Source organism: Chaetodon trifascialis, chromosome 1, assembly GCF_039877785.1.
Source record: "Chaetodon trifascialis isolate fChaTrf1 chromosome 1, fChaTrf1.hap1, whole genome shotgun sequence".
NCBI lineage: Eukaryota > Metazoa > Chordata > Actinopteri > Chaetodontiformes > Chaetodontidae > Chaetodon > Chaetodon trifascialis.
The window spans coordinates 20562842-20580506 of NC_092056.1; the positions used below are offsets into that span (position 1 = coordinate 20562842).

The 17665-nt window shown below is 41.5% G+C and overlaps 3 protein-coding genes across 4 annotated transcripts; 2 read left to right on the plus strand and 1 right to left on the minus strand.

Annotated features, from left to right (window-relative positions):
* Positions 1 to 661: 661 nt before the first annotated feature.
* terfa (telomeric repeat binding factor a) lies at positions 662 to 8678 on the plus strand. Its single transcript, XM_070961263.1, has 13 exons — positions 662 to 863; positions 1609 to 1704; positions 2077 to 2207; positions 2518 to 2604; positions 3496 to 3636; positions 4435 to 4559; positions 4708 to 5232; positions 6091 to 6210; positions 7094 to 7213; positions 7296 to 7442; positions 7735 to 7817; positions 7911 to 7957; positions 8319 to 8678. Exons 1-13 carry the CDS (start codon positions 713 to 715, stop codon positions 8475 to 8477), a joined length of 1932 nt encoding a protein of 643 aa, XP_070817364.1. The 5' UTR covers positions 662 to 712; the 3' UTR covers positions 8478 to 8678.
* Positions 8679 to 8794: 116 nt separating this feature from the next.
* Positions 8795 to 11110, minus strand: nip7 (NIP7 nucleolar pre-rRNA processing protein). The gene is made up of 5 exons (XM_070965453.1): positions 10968 to 11110; positions 10769 to 10855; positions 10529 to 10667; positions 9577 to 9717; positions 8795 to 9304 (listed from the first exon to the last, which is right to left on the minus strand). Exons 1-5 carry the CDS (start codon positions 11021 to 11023, stop codon positions 9185 to 9187), a joined length of 543 nt encoding a protein of 180 aa, XP_070821554.1. The 5' UTR covers positions 11024 to 11110; the 3' UTR covers positions 8795 to 9184.
* A 21-nt stretch (positions 11111 to 11131) lies between these two features.
* Positions 11132 to 17235, plus strand: cdc42se2 (CDC42 small effector 2). 2 transcript variants are annotated; one of them, XM_070965476.1, is made up of 5 exons: positions 11132 to 11220; positions 12815 to 13055; positions 13602 to 13703; positions 13797 to 13875; positions 14815 to 17235. In XM_070965476.1, the coding sequence occupies exons 2-4, from the start codon at positions 13002 to 13004 to the stop codon at positions 13869 to 13871; spliced, it is 231 nt and encodes a 76-aa protein (XP_070821577.1). In that variant the 5' UTR covers positions 11132 to 11220; positions 12815 to 13001; the 3' UTR covers positions 13872 to 13875; positions 14815 to 17235. The 2 variants fall into 2 exon arrangements, with proteins under 2 accessions (XP_070821577.1, XP_070821585.1); XM_070965484.1 differs by having other exon boundaries at positions 11165 to 11220; positions 12812 to 13055.
* Positions 17236 to 17665: the final 430 nt, after the last annotated feature.

Sequence of the window (17665 nt, forward strand, 5' to 3'; positions counted from 1 at the left end):
GGAGAAGAGATGAACTGAAATTGGGGAACTGGGGAAAAGTATTGCTGCAGCATCAAAGACAAAAAAGATCTAGTGAAGGAGAAGTGAAAGATTTCCGGACCCAAATGTGACGCAGATGCCCTCCTAAGCAAATCAGTAGCAAAATGCATAATTAGCGGTTCAAATGTCAGCACACTAACAAAATGCAGCATCCATCTCAAGAAAGAGACTATGATTGAAATACCTGTCACAAAAAGTACATGAAAATCACAAGTGGAGTAAAAGCAGGTCCTCTGAGGATAGTCCTCTCAATCCTGTAGGTGGCAGTATCATGTTTTCTGTGGCATGAGATGGCCAATGAACACAAAAAGAAACATGACTTTGAACTTAACTTATTTCTCTATTATACGAAATACTACAGTACTATAAATGTTCAGTTGGATCGGCAGGTCTCGAGTGTGCTTCGTCACCTCTCTCTGTCATACCTTTTCTCTGCTTATTCTATCCTCATTCGTATTCCATGAAGACCCGCCCCCACTCTGCCTCTGATTGGCTAATTTAGCAAACTCTAACCAACCAAACTATCGACGGCAACGAATACTAGCCAATCAGAGTAGCGCTGGTCTTAGCGGAACGCCGGCGCCGCCTAACCGAGAAATTAAGTCCCTCCGCTTCCGTTGATGACCTATATAGGGGAAGAAGAAGAAGAAAAAAAAAAAGACGTGTTGTGAACATGGCGGCACGGGAAACTGTAAACAGTTCCCAAACTGACGTAGACTCTATAGTTAACCGCTGGGTGGTGGATTATTATTTGTCTCTGGCGCTAAGGTTTTTTCAAAATGAGCAATACGCGGACTTTGATGCCATAACAAATGTACTTAACCGTAAGTACAAACCGCCTTACACTTCTTCACTTCTTACCCGCCAAGCTAACATTAATGTGCCACACCAACTTTGGAGTTACCAGACTGTTTTATTTATTGCACGTCAGCTCTCCTAAAATGTCTTAATGGCCAGTTTTTAATTGTGCCTCGTGCTCGTCATCGACAGCATTCTCCTATAGATGGATAATTTAGGTTAGCTTAGCCCGAGCACCGTTCGCCACTGTCTCAGTTAACGTTACTCCGTCCCTGAAGGTCCCACAGAGAGGCTCCGGGAGGCGGCTATGCGCTGCATTTTAACGGGGGGATGATTAACCAGTCCCCACGTTAGTTACTCCTCATCCTCTAGGTTTCTCTTTTTGCAAAACTGAATAATATTGTATAAAACACTTCCAATAAAGCATAAATCTCACCTGTGTGTCTTAGTGTGATCAGTGTTTTGTTTTGTTTTTTAGCGAGTGGCCTGGAAATTGCAATGTTTACGCGTTTAACATCTAATTGTTTGTTTTTTAAGGCGAACTGTTTGTGTCCTTTACCGCTTTGTTTTTAAACACTGTATTTCAGACGGTTACACTAAGGTGTTCAACACTTTCTGTCACCGTGTGATTTGAGGTGTCTCTAAAAGGGTGAGAGCATTGTCCAGCATGAAGACCAGAGTGCAAAGCGTGTGAAGTAACCTATTTACTGACTGTAAGAACATCTGTTTTTAGGAGAAATCTGAAGCTCATCATTTGTTGTCTTGTTACAGGTATCATAGTTTATCCTCTTGAGACCAATGATGCTATTCACAAAAAGTTTCAAGTGCTGCAGTTCCTCACCCGGATAAATGAGGGTGAAAACCCTGGTGAGATCCACATTAATTCAGTCATCATGGCATATCTCAGTATCTTAGTGTATTATTGCGGATTTAGTCAAGCTGCATTTATGTGTACAATTTCATCTGTGCAAAGTAGAAAACCTTGAATGCACCCCTGTTTAACCCTGTTAAAAATGGGTGATTTCACAGCATTTTCAGTTAATTGAATATATTTTGGTAATGTCGCATTGGGATGCATTTCCAATACAGTGTGATGTGAAATGATACAAGTTTATCCTTGCAACCTGACTGTAGAACTAAATTCAAGGGTTCTTTTTCCCCTAAATCAGTAGTTGAGCATACATCCAATCCTACCTACCTCATATTGTGACCATGAATATCGCTTCGTCTTGTCCACAGATGTGTCATTTCAGTCTGACCAATCAGTAAGTCCCCTGGAATCAGCCTTAATGTTACTGGAACATATTAGCCAGGAATTAAGTATTCCAGAGCAGGATTTCGAGAGTGTATGCACTTCACTTAAAGAGATGGTAAGTGCTTTTTTAAATTATGTGTCATGCTGTTTTTTTAGTGTTTACAATCACATTCTGCATTGGTTCTTCAACTGTGACATCTGCTGACAGGAGGATAAACAAATAGCCCCATTAATCAGAAGTCAAATATGATACAAATGCTGCACCCACTGTGTGTGTCTGCATGCATGCACAGCTCACCCTGTCCAGTGAAGGATGAATACATCATCACACCTGTGCACCGAATAAAGAAAAAGGCTGGACTTGTTTAAATATACTTGCTTTCAATTTTCATCAGATTTGATTTAACATATTTTTTTGTCTCTAGATCGTGGTGATTTTCATTAAGAACAACAAGTTTGACAAAGCGAAAGAGGTGCTGAATAAACACTTTCCCAAAGCAATGGTTGGCAAGGTGAGTTCAGTAACTCAAGCAGTGTGTGCTTACTCAGTAACCAATCCATCATTTCAGTGAATCAATAAGCATTTAATTCTTGGTGACTGCATTCATATAGTCATTGGTCTTGCTCATTGTTGGAGAAAAAGCAAAAATGGTCTGTAATGAATCATAGTTATTCATATGGCAATATTACAATTCATAAAAGTGTTGATAAATTAGAAGTGTACTTTCACTGCTAAGTGAACATGCAGTGTTGGAACTGGACTTTCTGCATCACATTTCATCATCTGTTGCATTTGGACATGCCTCTTGTTACGTACCAGCAAGGGTGGGAAAACTATCAAGTGCACTGCTGTACTACAGGCCATGAGAAATATGTGTTTTTAGTCCACGTTGTTCACAATGCTTTTGGTTTACTTGCTGCAGAGGGCAGCAGACATAAGTGGCATATGCTATTTTCTGTGCAGATTCAAAATGTCCATTGTGGGTAAAGTTTAATGCTTGCAGCTGAGCAGCACACCTCTTCCCTGACTGTTGCACAGTCTGCTGATCTGCTGGGAAGGAGTCTTCTCTCCTCCTTTTCTAACGTCATTAGCCCATGATGGTCAGCATATCTGATGTTGGGGGCTGTAGAAAGGAAACACTGGTTGGAAAATGTTAGAGAAGAGTTGGAGAGGGCAGACACTGGAGTAGCTGGAGGGTTAGTGAGCAGCAGCCTCCTAAAGAACCAGTTTAACTCGCTGGTTCTGTTCTGGTTACCTTCATGGTTAATGGATTGTCATCCTGGGTCCTCCACACCTTCTGTGTGTGTGTGTGTGTGTGTGTGTGTGCGAGTGTCCACTCCAGCAATTGTTAATGTTTGTGTGCTACATGCTTCACATTGTTAAATGTCTGTGTTCTCTGTAGAAAGCCATATTCATGGGACTCATCAGACAGAAGAGTAAAGCTCATGAACTTATCCAGCAAATGGACTTCAGACGGTTCAAGGTGGAGATGCTGACCTTTTGCCAGAGGCTCTGCCCATGCAATGTCCCCTTTCTCCACAGGGTGCGTTCTATTTATTGAGCACGCGATTAAGGCTCATTGCATTGAAACATTTCTTTTTTAAATGAATTAATCTATTTATTTATTTTTGTAGATTTCGTCATGAGGTCTTTCAGCTGCACGTGGACATTAATGATTGAATATTAAAAATCTTGAGATCAGATTTTATTGCCCTTTTGATGGTGATTTGTCGACAGCAATGATTTTCAGATTGTGACAAAAGGCTTTTAGAAGCATAAGCAATTACGGCGTTAACTTATTGTGAGTCCTTTTAAAGGGACAGTTCACCCCAACTCAGAAACGCTTTCTTTTTTCTTTCTTTTAGCTGTAGTGCTGTTTATCCATTTACATTGTTTTAGCGTGAGTTACTGGGTTCTGGAGATCTCTGCTGTAGAGATGTCTTCACTTGCTTGAATATAATGGAGTTAGATGGCATTCAGCAGATTGAAGCACCTATCTATCATATTTTTGGCGCTTTAAGCAACACAAGCCAAGTACCATCCAGTTCTATTGCATTTGAGAGAAGGCAAACAGCCACTATCTCCAGAACACGGCAACTCACACTAAAAAAATCTAGATGGACAAACCACAAAACAGGTAAGAAAGAAAAAATGTATTTTTGATTTTGGGGTGAACTGTCTCGTTTAGGACTTTGAAAACCTTTTCAAGTGGGTTGAATAAGAAAGCCTTGTCCATGATGAGCTTGGCTTTTCCTCAGCCGATCCACAGATACAACACTGATTTGTTGGTGAAGTACATGCCTTTATACATTTTTGTTTCTTTTTTATGTATATGTAACAGGCTGCAAAAATGTTTATTGATAAAAGACTAATGGAGCCAGACGACGAGGCAGCTGATTCCGATGAGCAAGACGAACCCAGTCCATCCTCTAGTCCACAAATAAGCATCGTCCAGTTTGTACTATGGTAGGCCCTTTCTTATCCAAGTAGTTTTTCAAGTCTCCAGGCTGGAATGTTTCCATTACAATTTCGTGGGAACCTTTCCTGTTCCAAGGTCTTCTTCTCTGGTCTAAGTACCCTGATCTCTTCTTTTTGTCTCTACCTTATCTTCCAGTAAACATAAAATGATCCAGAGGAGCAGGCTGGAAGCAGCCTACAAGGCTTTGGCTGCCAATTCAGATGAGAAAACATTTGCTCAGCTGGAGGAAGAAGTTGAGCAAGAGGAGCAGGCAAAAAAAGAGGTTTCCCTACCCCTCTCGCCTACTACCATAAAGGACTCAGAGCAGGATGAGTTATTTCAGAGGGACTCGGGCAGCCCCATGGAGGCTTCCCCGGCAGACCAACCACCACAAACAGATGTTGCTCCTCAAACACCGGCAGGCTCACTCTCAAAGACGCCCTTGGTGCTGAGGAACAGGCAGCTTTACACTGTGGCACGACTGGTGGTGGAGCCGGACAGCCAGGGGAGCTCGCAGTGCACGGCAGCTTCTCAGGAGCTGGAGACTGAAGTCAGAACAGAAGAGCCACCACAGCCAGCAACTGTGCCGAGTAAAAAAAGCCAGCAGAGCCCAGCAACTGACAGTGAGGTTGCCATGCCCACACCGAAACGCCTCAGACGCACCAGCAAAATTTGCAGCAGGTAAAATTTTTATTTTATTTTATTGTTTTTAAGAAATGTACTTTTTGGCTATTTTTGGAAATCACGTCTTACAAGGCAAACATAGAATATTTCTGTCATTTGACACATGAGCTGAGGTTCAAGATTAAAAGGCAATCAGAATACCATTGCAGATATTTATTAAAAATGACGTGGTCAGTGGTCTTTCATCTCCATCCATCCATCCATGCATTTTCTATACCGACTATCCCTTTCGGGGTTGCGGGGGGGCTGGAGCCTATCCCAGCTGTCAACGGGCGAGAGGCGGGGTACACCCTGGACCGGTCGCCAGCCGATCGCAGGGCAACACACAAGACAAACAATCATTCACACTCACACTCACACCTAGGGGCAATTTTAGAGTCACCATTCAACCTAATGAGCATGTTTTTGGTCTGTGGGAGGAAGCCGGAGTACCCGGAGAGAACATGCAAACTTCACACAGAAAGGCCCCGCCCGGGGATTGTACCGGCGACCTTCTTGCTGTGAGGCACGCGCACTACCTGCTGCCCCACCGTGCCGCCCATCTTTCATCTCACACATTTAAAAGAAAAAAAATCATTAAACAGGAAAATAAATAAATGTCAGGGCTCCAGACTGATCGTTTAGTTGTATTTTGTGGCCAATTCTGGAGACAGTTAAGTTTATTAATATAGGTAATAAGGAAAAAAATAAATTTTCCCTGGACTGTGTTTATGTGAATTATGTTGATTTTTGTATTTTTCCTGAAAGTATGTTCCAAGTTTTTTTTTTCCCAACACATTTCATGAGTCAGCTGCTTGTGGTCCTGTGTTGCTCAGTGAGTGTGCAGCACTGAAAACTGCTTGTTTTGTTATGCAGCATCACAGCTAGTGTGGCAGAGTGGTCAGCAGACAGTGAGGAGGACCGTCCTGGCTCTGTGGCCAGCAGGGAAATGTGTGTGGAAAAACTCCATAACCAGTCCAACAGCCCACTCCACAGGTAAGTCCACACTGTGTCACCTCACGTAGGGCTGTCAAATATTAAGCCATGTGAGCCCAGTGCAGTGTCTGTCTGTCAAAGCCACTCGGTCAATTAGGAGTTTAAAGAATAGCATGGTCTCTTGTGGATTCTAACAGCCCTTTTTGTGGTCATTTTCAACCACAGAAATCTTTCCAAAACTAGAAATGCTTTTAAGGTGCTGAAGAAGTTTGTGTGCTTTTTGATCCCAACAACAAGTCTCAATGTGAACGCTCTGTCCAACTAAAACCTTTGAGGAACTATGGAACCAGAGGGATTAAAGGAACTAAACTATACACAAAAGTAAACCTTTTGTGCATTGTTGTTTGTGTTTCCACAACATGAGTGACACAGTGATGATGGATTGAAAATCTCTTTTTTGACACAGGAACTAAACTGAATCCCTTGTTCCAGTTGAAACACCCCATTAGTATTTGCCTTTGTTTTTGAGAAATGCCACCTTAACTGGATGGTCTAATAGTAAGAGGTCGTCTACTCCAAAGTTTATGGTTATCTGGGGACATCAAGTACACAATGGTGAGCAGACCTGACAGTATTTTGACGTCTTGTGTCCATACAGAAGTTAAAGGTTGTGCATGATTAGTAATAAAATGTTCAGTTTATTCTAAACATCACTGATAGCCAATGATGTTTTCACTGTATCCTTAGCTCATCAGTACTGCTCCTTCTGTTAGTTGTAATTCACATGTGGATCCACTTTAAGGGATCTGGAAAGAACTTGTGTACTGTTCAAATACACATTGTGCAATTACCTTGACAGACAAGAGCAAAACATGATTTAAGTCAAAACAGACCTGTACTTTTCAGGACAGTGCTTGACAGAGTCTCAATTCTCATCACGCAGAAGCCCCACCAACTCAAGGCAGTTGTCATCAGACAGTGAGGATGTCCCACAGGAGTCTCTGGCTCCCTTCAGAACCCCAGTGCAGAATCCACATGAACAGGACAGCGATCCTCTCAGCAAGCAAGTCCAAATACAACATTCATTTGATGTCACTGAGTTAGTTTCAAATTCAAAGACTGACAAATTTAATGTGTTTGTGCAGGGATGCAGGTAATACAGATGACGTCCACATCACAGACTCTTCATTGGACAGCTCACCCAGTGTGTTCCCTCGTCAACCAGTCCCCCGAACGAGCTCCACCCCTCGCAGGGACTCTGCTCGAGACAAAGGTCCTTCAAATTCAAAATGGTTAGTGAAGATTTCATCAGCAGCGCTGGCTGAGGCTGAATTCTAGCAGAACGTGCAAAAATTCTTAAAGAATGAAAATTCACCTGTTCACCGAGCCTTGAAGATAATTCATGCCACATTTTCAAAACACAAGGCTGACATGTATTTGTTTCCCTCCCAGCATTCATTTGGGTGTCAAAGTCTAACAAAAGTTGCACATATTGATGACTTAATTATAATAATTTCATACTGGTTTCACAGCTGTTCATCAGTTGTTATGAAACATGAAAAGAAACGCTGCTCTTGTTCACAGGAAACAGCTTGTCGCTAATGCAAGGGAGAGTAAGGATACATGGAGCGATGAAGAGTCGTATTTCACCTCCAGAAAGAATAGAGGTAATATTTTCATATCTGCATCTGATTGATCTTTTGTTAATCTAGTTGCAGTTTCTCATTCATGAGGTAATACATCCTCTGTTTTCCCCAAAGGATCACACAACGAGAGCACCATTTCAAACTCAGGCCACAAGAAGAGGGTAAGTGTAGCAGGACTGGCTTTTGTAGCACTGAAATGTAAAATCTGTTGTTGTGCATTACATTCTGACAGGAAAGTTTCAAAATTGGGGGTATCTCAGTCTGCAAACATTGATGTAAAAAGGATAGCATGAATTTGGTCCCTTCTCTTCATCAGATAGATTGGTTTGCTGTCAGCTTGCAACTCTGAGATGTCTTGATCATTCAAACAGCTCATTAAAGAACCACACAAGCGCATGTCTCAATTTAGTCGGCTGTGTTATCATGCAACACTGACAGACCAAAGCAGGGCGTTGTCTGTTTTAGGCTGCTGTGTCAGAGCAACAGAGAACTGCATAACCTCGTATTCATTTTGTTTTGCAGAGGTGGACTGAGAGCGAGACACAGAAGCTGAAAGAAGGGGTCAAAAAATTTGGAGAAGGCAACTGGAGTCAGATAAAGGCATATTACAGCTTCAACAGCCGGACAAATGTCAACCTGAAGGACAGATGGAGAACAATGAAGAAGTTAAACATGGTATGAGACGTTCATGAGGCCTGGACACGCATTCATTTCTGTTATGCAACCAAGGTTGGGTTTTGTTTTGAGGTTTTTTTTGGAGGAATATGAGCTGTACCTCTTGTTCAGTACAGTCTTTTCTGCATTACTGCAATCGTGTTTACAATTTGAGTTGTCATGACAATTTCTAATTCAATAAATTTTCATGGTTCAGTTTGCAAGATTAGTCGTCTCTTTGTTGCAAAGTCTTTAATGGTGTCCAGTATGCATTTTCACTGGCAACCTTTTATATATCTATATATATGGAGAGAGAGAGAGGCAAGCTCGCAAAAACTCAGATATATACAAAGACATTAGATTTATTTGAAAGATGACATTTACAGAAGAGAAATGCACAGAACAGCATTCTCCTTCATTTAGATGAGATCTGACTTGAAAGCCAGACCGAAGGTATCAGGAGGCGCTTTGATGAGGGAATCCTGCTGATAGTAGATAAGCAGTATCTCAAAGTGAGTCGAGTCTTTGTTTCAGTCCCTGCGCTGCACTGGAAATCTGAGCAGTTGTAACATCTGCTGTTAAGGTGGCCTTGAACCACTTTCATCCAACCACTTCTGAGAAAAGAAAACAGCAGCCGTTCTCGTTGTGAATTTCAGTGAATGTTGCTGTGTGTGAAACTTGTTTTTTTAAAAAGGGGGGGGGGGGCATCTGACAGTCCATTTGTTGATGCATCTTTATGTTAATGTGTCTTCATTCCTAATGAACTCTCCCACATCGGCCTGGTGGAACACTACAATGGACATGGGGTCCACTCGCCGACACTCCTGGGTGGACTTGGCAGCCACACCAAAACCCTGAGAAATAACAAATAGCAAGTCATTGGTTCAGATATTCCCCCAGTGAACAAGTACAAATCACAATCTGTTGGTCATATGATCTCAAGTTAGACAAACGTGGCGTTCTGACTTTTAGCTACATAAAGTATGTGTAGATATATCAGGAACTGTTGTGAAGACATACAACTGCAAGCCACGCCACAGCTCCTCTAACATCTCAGTGCTGAGTATGCTGTGTGAAGTGTGTCAAACATCCCATGTGAGCAAAGCAGCATCGTTACAAAACTCACCAGGGGCACATCGGCCATGGAGTAGACCACCACTCCCTGATACTGCATGGTGTTCTCTGTGATTCTCCCGAGCCCAGATTTTAGCACATGGTTCCCATAGAGGAAAGACTGCTCTGCTCCAGGTTTCACCCACACCTTGAACTGAACACATGACAGAAGAGCTTTGATTTATTGTTAATCTCACCGGCAGAGATGAAATGATTTAACGATGAAGACAGGGCAGTTTGTATGCATAAATATGAGCTTTTCCCCTGTAAATGATCTACACAGTGTCACAATAACAAATCTTCACTGTGATCATGGCCAAAAAGAAGCAACATTGCAATTCCAGGATAATATCGTACCTGCATATTCAACACAGCATACAAGAAACAGCAATATAAGTTATTTATATTAACATATCCCATTGTAGAATATCCTAGAAGCAAAGCAGTTTTCTTGTTGACATTTTATTGACTAATTATCCAACAACTTTAGGACTGCTTCAAAAATATCCAAATAATCAATAGGCAGCCGCTGTAAGGTGCTTGGCTGAGTGAATGAACTCAAGAGGACATGCGTGTCTGCGGGTCTCGCCCTGGACCCGCTCTTTCTATAGCAGCTGGTCAGTTTTCGCTATTTAATAGATTTAAGTCTTGGTTGACAAAGTTGCCAATTTTGGGACACTTGCAGAGAACAAGTTCAAATTCAGAACAAGCATACATTGACAAAAATCTCTGAAATTGATTGATTGGCATGTGTCAGTGAAAAGCAGTCTATACAAGTGCAAAGTGGCATCTACCAGTGTGACGTGCCACTTAGAAGTGTCATATATGCCAGTCTGACATCAATTCAAACAGGGGCTCTGAGTCACTTCACCATATATTTATGGTGGGAGCCAAGAAGAGAGGAGAGGATGCGAATGATGGAAGCAAAGATAAAAATTAAAAACATGAGAAGCACCCATAGTCACCTTTGCATAGGGCGCCAGGAAATCCAAAGCTGTGATGTGAAGGCGGAACTTATTGGTCTTTGTGAACTTTCCAAAACATGTTCCCACTGACACGAGCTTGTCCCGGGAAATGTTTGTTGCCAACTTCAGAATTTTCTCGCTGTGGACAGAAAACGATGATTACGAGAGTTTCTCAGACGTACAAGTACTGACAGATTATGAGAAAAATGATGTATGTTAATTTATCCTGTGCTGGTTTACCTCATGTAGTACACACGGTCATTCTGCAGCCTAAAACAGTAGGTACCGTCCGGTCGGTCCACGAGAAGTTTTATGTTTTCACCGATGCTGTTGTGGGAGAAAAGACATGGCTCACACGCGTAAGCTAGCGATGATGCTAACATGTTTGGTATCATTTGAATCTCGGCAGACAAGCTAAATGCCTTTAAAGTCCACTTACTATTTAGAAAGCTTCTCGAACATCGTTTTCGTCTCTTCGTCCGTTAATGGTCTCATCTTGAGGATTTAAGAGCAACTTTAATCAAGGTTCACCTCTTATCTCCTGTGAAAACGTGGGACAACACGGAAGCAGTCACACTCTGTAGCGGAAGTTGGTTGACGTAATCGTCGAGGTCAGTTCCTGGTTTTTTTTGCATTCTTTGGCGTTGAGTCGATCGTTTTTTTACTCCGGCAAAGCGGCCCCAATCTGGTAAGTTTATTCACTTAAAATTATTACAACTCTTAGAAACAGGTTTATTGTATAACCGCTAAACAGTTACACGAACATTCATTTGTTTCGCAGTTCGTTTTTGGTGAGTATTTAAGTCACGCTGTCGAAAAGGGGCTCGGTTAGCCTGGTTAGCTAGCTGTCAGTGGAGGAAAAAACCGACCCACTGCAATTAGCGAGCTCGCGAACGTTAGCTTCTGAGCTAACTCTGTTAGCAGGTGATAAAGCTAACGCTGGTGCGCTTCAGGCAACGACACCGCGATACTGAAGCAATTCAGTTTAAATCACGTCTGAAACTGAAATGGCATCACCAGTGAGTCGATTGAATCGCGCCAGTCGTGATTTTAGCTCGGACTCGCCGTATGAAGAGGTTTTGCCGCAGCGGTGCGAAGTTACATAACGATCATTTGTTTGTAAATACTGATTACATTCGTGTGAGGCCAGCTCAAAGGAAGAGTAACTAATCCCTTTAAGGATTTCAACAGTCATTAAGATCAACATTAACCACCTCTGTCACTCACTCTCTGCCGCCTGATATGGTACACCTGTACGAAGTGCACATTAACAGTCGAGTGTCAGCGATGTGTAATGTCAGTCAGAGTTACAAATTAGGAAATCCACTTTGTCAGCGAGCTCTTTGGTTTCGGGAGAACACTTGATCCTCTTGTCACCTCCTGTCTAACCGCAATAATGGCAGAACACATCTCAGAATGGCTCATCCTGCCGCTGTGTTGTCATATTTTAATAGTTTGAAATGCTCAATACATTTGCTTTTCTGACTCATTAGTGGAATAAGCCTCTAGGTGATTTCAGCTCCAGGGAGATATTAATTAAAATGGATATCTTATCAAGGCTACAGTGTGAACAACAGCGTGATGAGCATGAACATCTGCTGATCAGTGACCATGAAAGCCCAAGGTTATAATCAAATGCAGTGTTGTTTACCACAGGAGATGACCTATAAAGGGAAATGTGAAACCTATTGATCACATGGACAACCTGTGTTTTATAGCTGCTCACGATCCCGTGTTGAAACACACAGTACATGCTGACCCAGTTTCTTCCATTTTGAGATTTCAACTAAAGCCTTTTACAGCAGTCTACACAATGCACAAATATTTGCATTTGTATAACCTATTTCTTTAGATTTCAGATTTCACGCTGTACAACTTATTACTCTGCATGACAAAGTCAGAATACCTGATATGTACATTAAAATTTGTGTACATTTGAATATGAAATCGAAATGTTTAGTGCTATATGTACACGAGCCTCCCTGCCTATAGGTTTGACCTCAATAGCTTCAGCTCTTGCTTGAGGAGAGACTTGCATAAGTGAAAGCAGTGGCACGCAAAGCACAAAACTGGCTACTAAATCAACCAGTGTCAAGCACACGATAGTATGTTTCACTTTAAGAAGGAGCCCACAAGTTTCTAATCCAAATCTGCAATTGCTTGACACAAATAGTCTAGATATGATGAATAACCTTGACAGTAATGACTAATTTGTCATAGTATGTCACTATTCAACGGAAAAAAATAGAGATTTTTGTTTTTCTCTATCTTTCACATTAACAGGAGTGTGCTGCCCTGCGTTGGGAAAACAGCTCTCGTGCCAACAGTTTACCCAGGACAAACCAGTGGTCTGCGTCAGTCATCAGTTTCCGGCGTGTGTTTGTGACTCTGGTGACACTGAACAGGAAGACAGACGCAGAGACACGTCTGAACTGAGAGAGGAAACTGCTGTGGCTTCTCCGTCAGCCTCAGAATGACTGAGTTTTGGGTTTGCTTCAGCTGCTGCATTGCAGAGCAGCCACAGCCTGTGAGTATGAGATTAACATGGAAGGCAAATTGATTGACTCAGTTTTGATGCCACTGCCTTGTTTAAAGTGGAAGTTGATATGAAATATGCTTCAGAGAGAATCTAGGTTAATAAACAGCGGAGTGTTCTTTGGTGTAAAGCAGTGTGCAAATCCACTTAGCTGAGAAAATAGCGAGGACTCACTATTCTGTGGTTTTGTTTTGCCTGACAAAATATATATTACATCCTCATTTTATCACAGGTAGACAAGAAAGTGGCAGGGCCTCCAGCTAACCACATCCCACTGTCTGACATGACACTTAGATTCAGTAAGGTTTATGACTGTGGCAGTGACGGACCACTTGTGCCTCATTGTAGTTGGCCAGTCTGTCCGTCGACCTCTGTCTCAGTCTTAGCTTCACAGCACAGAGATGATTAGGCTCTGATTACTTCTTCTCTATCCTCACTGTTTAGTAATATTAACTGAAGCATATTTAGGATGACAAAATTAGTGATCTTTAGTTAAAAAAAAAAAAGCAACTTATGTTTTATGGTGCTCATTTTCAGAAACGGCGGCGACGGATCGATCGCTCCATGATCGGAGAGCCAACAAACTTTGTTCACACCACACATGTAGGCTCGGGGGACATGGGCCTGGGATTGGCATCAGTAAGTTTAATGTCCTCTTTACACAATATTCAAACAGCAGACTGTTGCAAATAAGTTTTCAGTCAACTACCGTTTATCCCTTGTTGTTTGTAGGTGGACCTTGTTCAGGCCCAGATGAAATCTAAAGGGGGCTACGCGCATGGAGGGTCTGAAGGTTCCCAGTTGTAACAAGGTGAGAGATACTTATTCATTCCTCAGAGGAACTGATGATCAGCCACAGCATTTTCACTACCCCAAAGCTTTACAAGGCCAGCTTCAACATGCTTTATGCAAATAGCTATTTGTGACTGTAAAGGGTCAGGTTTGTTTTTTTGGGGAGGGGAGGGGGTTGAATTACCCAAAGATTTTATGTAAAAGTGTGGCCTTAACATGCAAAATGATTCATTTACAATAAGCAGCCTGCAACGTGTGAGAGGTCCATTTGCAAAGAAAGCCTGTACCTCCTCTGTCTCCCATGCTGCAACCAGAACTTTTGTTTTAGCCTCAACATCTTTGTTACTGATGAGAGATAACACCAGTATTGACATTTGAAGACTTCCTGCTTAATATCTAACTAAAAATACCAAATTTACCTCCACCCATGATTCGCGATACACATGATGGCACATCATGCTGACACATGAGAGCAAGCTTGTCTTGTGTGTGTGGCTTTGAAAGGAAAGTGGTGAAATTTCACACAGCACATACTTATTTTATGTGTACTATGCTTTACATTAGTCATGTGTTATTGGGGGAATTCATCCCTTCTTTCGTGGAGGAATGCATGTGCTTTTTCCTCGGCTGTCAGGAAAATTGGAAAATGTCATTTGTACATTTGCTGGCCTGATTTGGGCCGTGGCATTGCTTTCTCCTGGCCTCAGGCAAGTGGTTAACTGCATCCTGTCTTGTTTTTTAAACTCCCACTTAACGTTACCACGGTCATTATCGCAATATATTTTTTGACCCGGTCTCTGTTCAAGTCAACATTATTAATCATGTTTGGGGAAACCAAACTTTGGCCAGGCAGGCTCAGATTTGATGGTAAAACTGTGTTATGTGGGCGTACACCCACAGCCAGCCTATTAGTCGCAGCTGAGATCCTAACGTTTGTTCCACTTTCTTCCCCCTGCAGCCCCACACAGTCGTGTGGAAACTACTGTTGTTGATATGAGGAAGCATTTTCAAAAAGCAGTTCTGTCTGTATCGGACACAGGACCAAAAGATGAAACTACTGCTTTTCCATAATGTTGTATATATTTTTATTTTCCATTACTTTTTTTTTTAATGAAAGCACTGCTAGGCTATCCATTTGCTGCCATACTGTTGCACTGTAAAGAATAACTGTTGAGTAGATAAGAGGGTTTAGAAAGTACATAATCTCAGACGTATGCTTGTGTGTATGCATGAGGAAAATAGTTTCAAAGATATTTGCTGTTGTAGCCCATTTGGATGCCTGTATTTATTATCTGATTTGTAAACGGACCTCATGGTGGCTGGGCCACGCTGGAGATTTGAAACATTCACTTTGCTTCTTTATTCTCAGAGGTTTATCAAAGGACAGGTAGAGGTAGCCAGGCAAAACGCGGCATGTTCATTGTTTTATTCTGAGAAATACTCCTTTGAGTTGCTTTCAGGGTCGAAGATTGCTGTCTTGTCATAAACTTGAAATGAGTAGAGTACACTGGATCATACATTGTACACTCACACTTGCTTAGGAATTTTGCATTGATTTCAACTGTTTTTTTTATACTCATTTAGATTGAACCATATAGAATTTTAATAAACTATGAACCTCCTAATCTGCCTTCTGACGTCATGTTCATTATTTGTTTTATTAGTGTCGTTTGGTAGCTTGACGCTTTGTTTTTATTCTTTTCGAGGCTTGTGTACCAACCATAGACCAAGAATTAAACTTGGAAGTAACCAAATCACCATTGCAAACACGGCAACAAATGTGGGTCAGGTTTGATACTGTTCGCAGTGTTCTCAGACCTGTCCTGGACCCGCTGTGTGTCCATCATGTCCTTTTTGGTTCGTTGTAACTGCTGTTCCTTTTTCCCGGCACAGTAGGTTTTCCACGCTGTCCTGTCATGACCTCTTACAGTATTTCTCTCGACACAGTCATTTTGCAGTTCTACAACTATAATGTGGCCAGAAATGATTTTGTCCCTCTGGAGGTCTGAGTAGCTCTGAATGCTCGACCACGTAAAGCTGACAGATGCCACTAAATTGCGTTCAACTTAACGTGACCCACCTTTGTTGCAACGTTTGTGATTAAGTTGCTTCATTGATGAAAGATGTTTCCATGTAATGTTCACATTATTTTGTCAAAAACAATATTGCGAAAGATATTAAATCACTGGCTGACCCACTGGCATTAAATTATTTCCAGTTTGTCTGCGCAAAAGTTTACCCTCCTCTTCAAGGAGATCTCCTTTCCCTCTTACGGAAAAGTTAATAGGTGCAGCTCTTATCGCCTGATCACGCTGGTTTGCCAGTTGTGTTTGTGATTGGACTAGAGTTCATGTTCTCACTTTTTATTGACTCGCTGGGTCCTTTTCATCCCTCAGTATTGTCATACATAGTCCAATTTTGTGATCCAGGCTCCTTTGAAAATACCTTTGCAGATGGTGACAGAGTATTAAATGCATGGCCCTTCCTGTTTGGGGTCTGTAGCACCATCATGCACACACTGCTCATCACTACTAACAGTGATTGTAAATCCAAAGTTCAAAGGTATCGAGCAAACCAGCAGGCCTGGATCTATTCATACATGTGATTATTTGTCTTCCATGTACATCTTGTGATTTACTATTCCAGCAGAATGTGGTTGTATTATAAAGTCAAGCAAAAGTCTGTGTAGATTGGTGTTAAATGAGTGCTATTGTCATACTATTTATGATTCCAAAGTGAAATATTCGGTGTGTGTACCAGGCAATGTAAAATACCTAATGGATGTAGTCACATTGGTAATGTTTGAACATTTACAGCCTTACAACGGCTGTTTTCCCAGCAATCATTGACAGATCTAAAAATTTGATTCATCAGGCTACACTGTTGTCACAGAGCTCATCTGTTCCTGTTTCAATGTTTCTGTAGTGGTGTGTGAAAAGAGATCCACATGTGTAGACCAGTTTGTTTTTTTCCAGCTCTGGGCTAAATGCTGTAGTATGTGCAGACATACTTTTGATTGCAGTATATCATGTGACCAGCAGGCTGTGCTAGTGGACTGGTTGAATGTGACTTAAAAAATGTCTTCTTATGGGATTCATATCATAGGACTTATTTTGTGATGATATTGTAAATATGTAACATAAAAGTAATGGATCCATGGTTTCTATGTATTGAGGGTCTTGCATATTTTTGGTCACTTTTCTGTATAACAACACTGGGAAGGCAGAGTTGGAGCAGTGTTTTCTTGTTTGTCTTGTTTTTTCCTCAGGAACTGCCTGACATGTAGTTCTCACCTTAAGGGAAAGTCATCTGTCTTTTCTCTGCATTTTTCAGAATAAAAAAAATGAGAAATAAATGTTCGATGTTGATGTTTGACCAACTGTGTGTTCCATGTTTTCACTTCAGGCCAAATCCCTGCGTCTGTGGGGCGAGAAAGGTTGAGCTCATTGTGAAGGAAAGCGTGAATGAACCCTGACAATGCAAAAGCAGCCTTCTCATGATAAGCACACAGATTCTTAACTTAAAGAAAAGTACCAATCCAACATTAGTTTAACCTTGACAGTCTGCAGTGGAAGGAGTATTCAAATGACTGGCTTCAGTAAAAGTAAAGATCCTGTTTGTGTCATGGAGTAAAAAGTACAATATTTCCCTCTGAAATGTAGCAAAGTACGTATATAAAGTAGCATAAAATGGATTTGCTCAAAGTACAAGTACCCCAAAAATGTACTTAAGCATTGAACTTCAGTAAATGTATTTTGTTGCTTTCCACCACTAACAATATGTTGCATTTTTTAAACGAGTATTTATTT

Coding starts and splice junctions, on each gene's coding strand:
- nip7 (XM_070965453.1), bottom strand. CDS start 11,023: ATGAGACCATTAACGGACGAAGAGACGAAAACGATGTTCGAGAAGCTT. Junction 9,718..10,528: donor TCCTGGCGCCCTATGCAAAG/GTGACTATGGGT, acceptor TCATGTGTTCAG/TTCAAGGTGTGGGTGAAACC. Junction 9,305..9,576: donor CCATGGCCGATGTGCCCCTG/GTGAGTTTTGTA, acceptor GTTATTTCTCAG/GGTTTTGGTGTGGCTGCCAA.
- cdc42se2 (XM_070965476.1), top strand. CDS start 13,002: ATGACTGAGTTTTGGGTTTGCTTCAGCTGCTGCATTGCAGAGCAGCCA. Junction 13,056..13,601: donor TTGCAGAGCAGCCACAGCCT/GTGAGTATGAGA, acceptor GCTCATTTTCAG/AAACGGCGGCGACGGATCGA. Junction 13,704..13,796: donor TGGGCCTGGGATTGGCATCA/GTAAGTTTAATG, acceptor TGTTGTTTGTAG/GTGGACCTTGTTCAGGCCCA.
- terfa (XM_070961263.1), top strand. CDS start 713: ATGGCGGCACGGGAAACTGTAAACAGTTCCCAAACTGACGTAGACTCT. Junction 1,705..2,076: donor AAATGAGGGTGAAAACCCTG/GTGAGATCCACA, acceptor TCTTGTCCACAG/ATGTGTCATTTCAGTCTGAC. Junction 2,605..3,495: donor CCAAAGCAATGGTTGGCAAG/GTGAGTTCAGTA, acceptor TGTTCTCTGTAG/AAAGCCATATTCATGGGACT.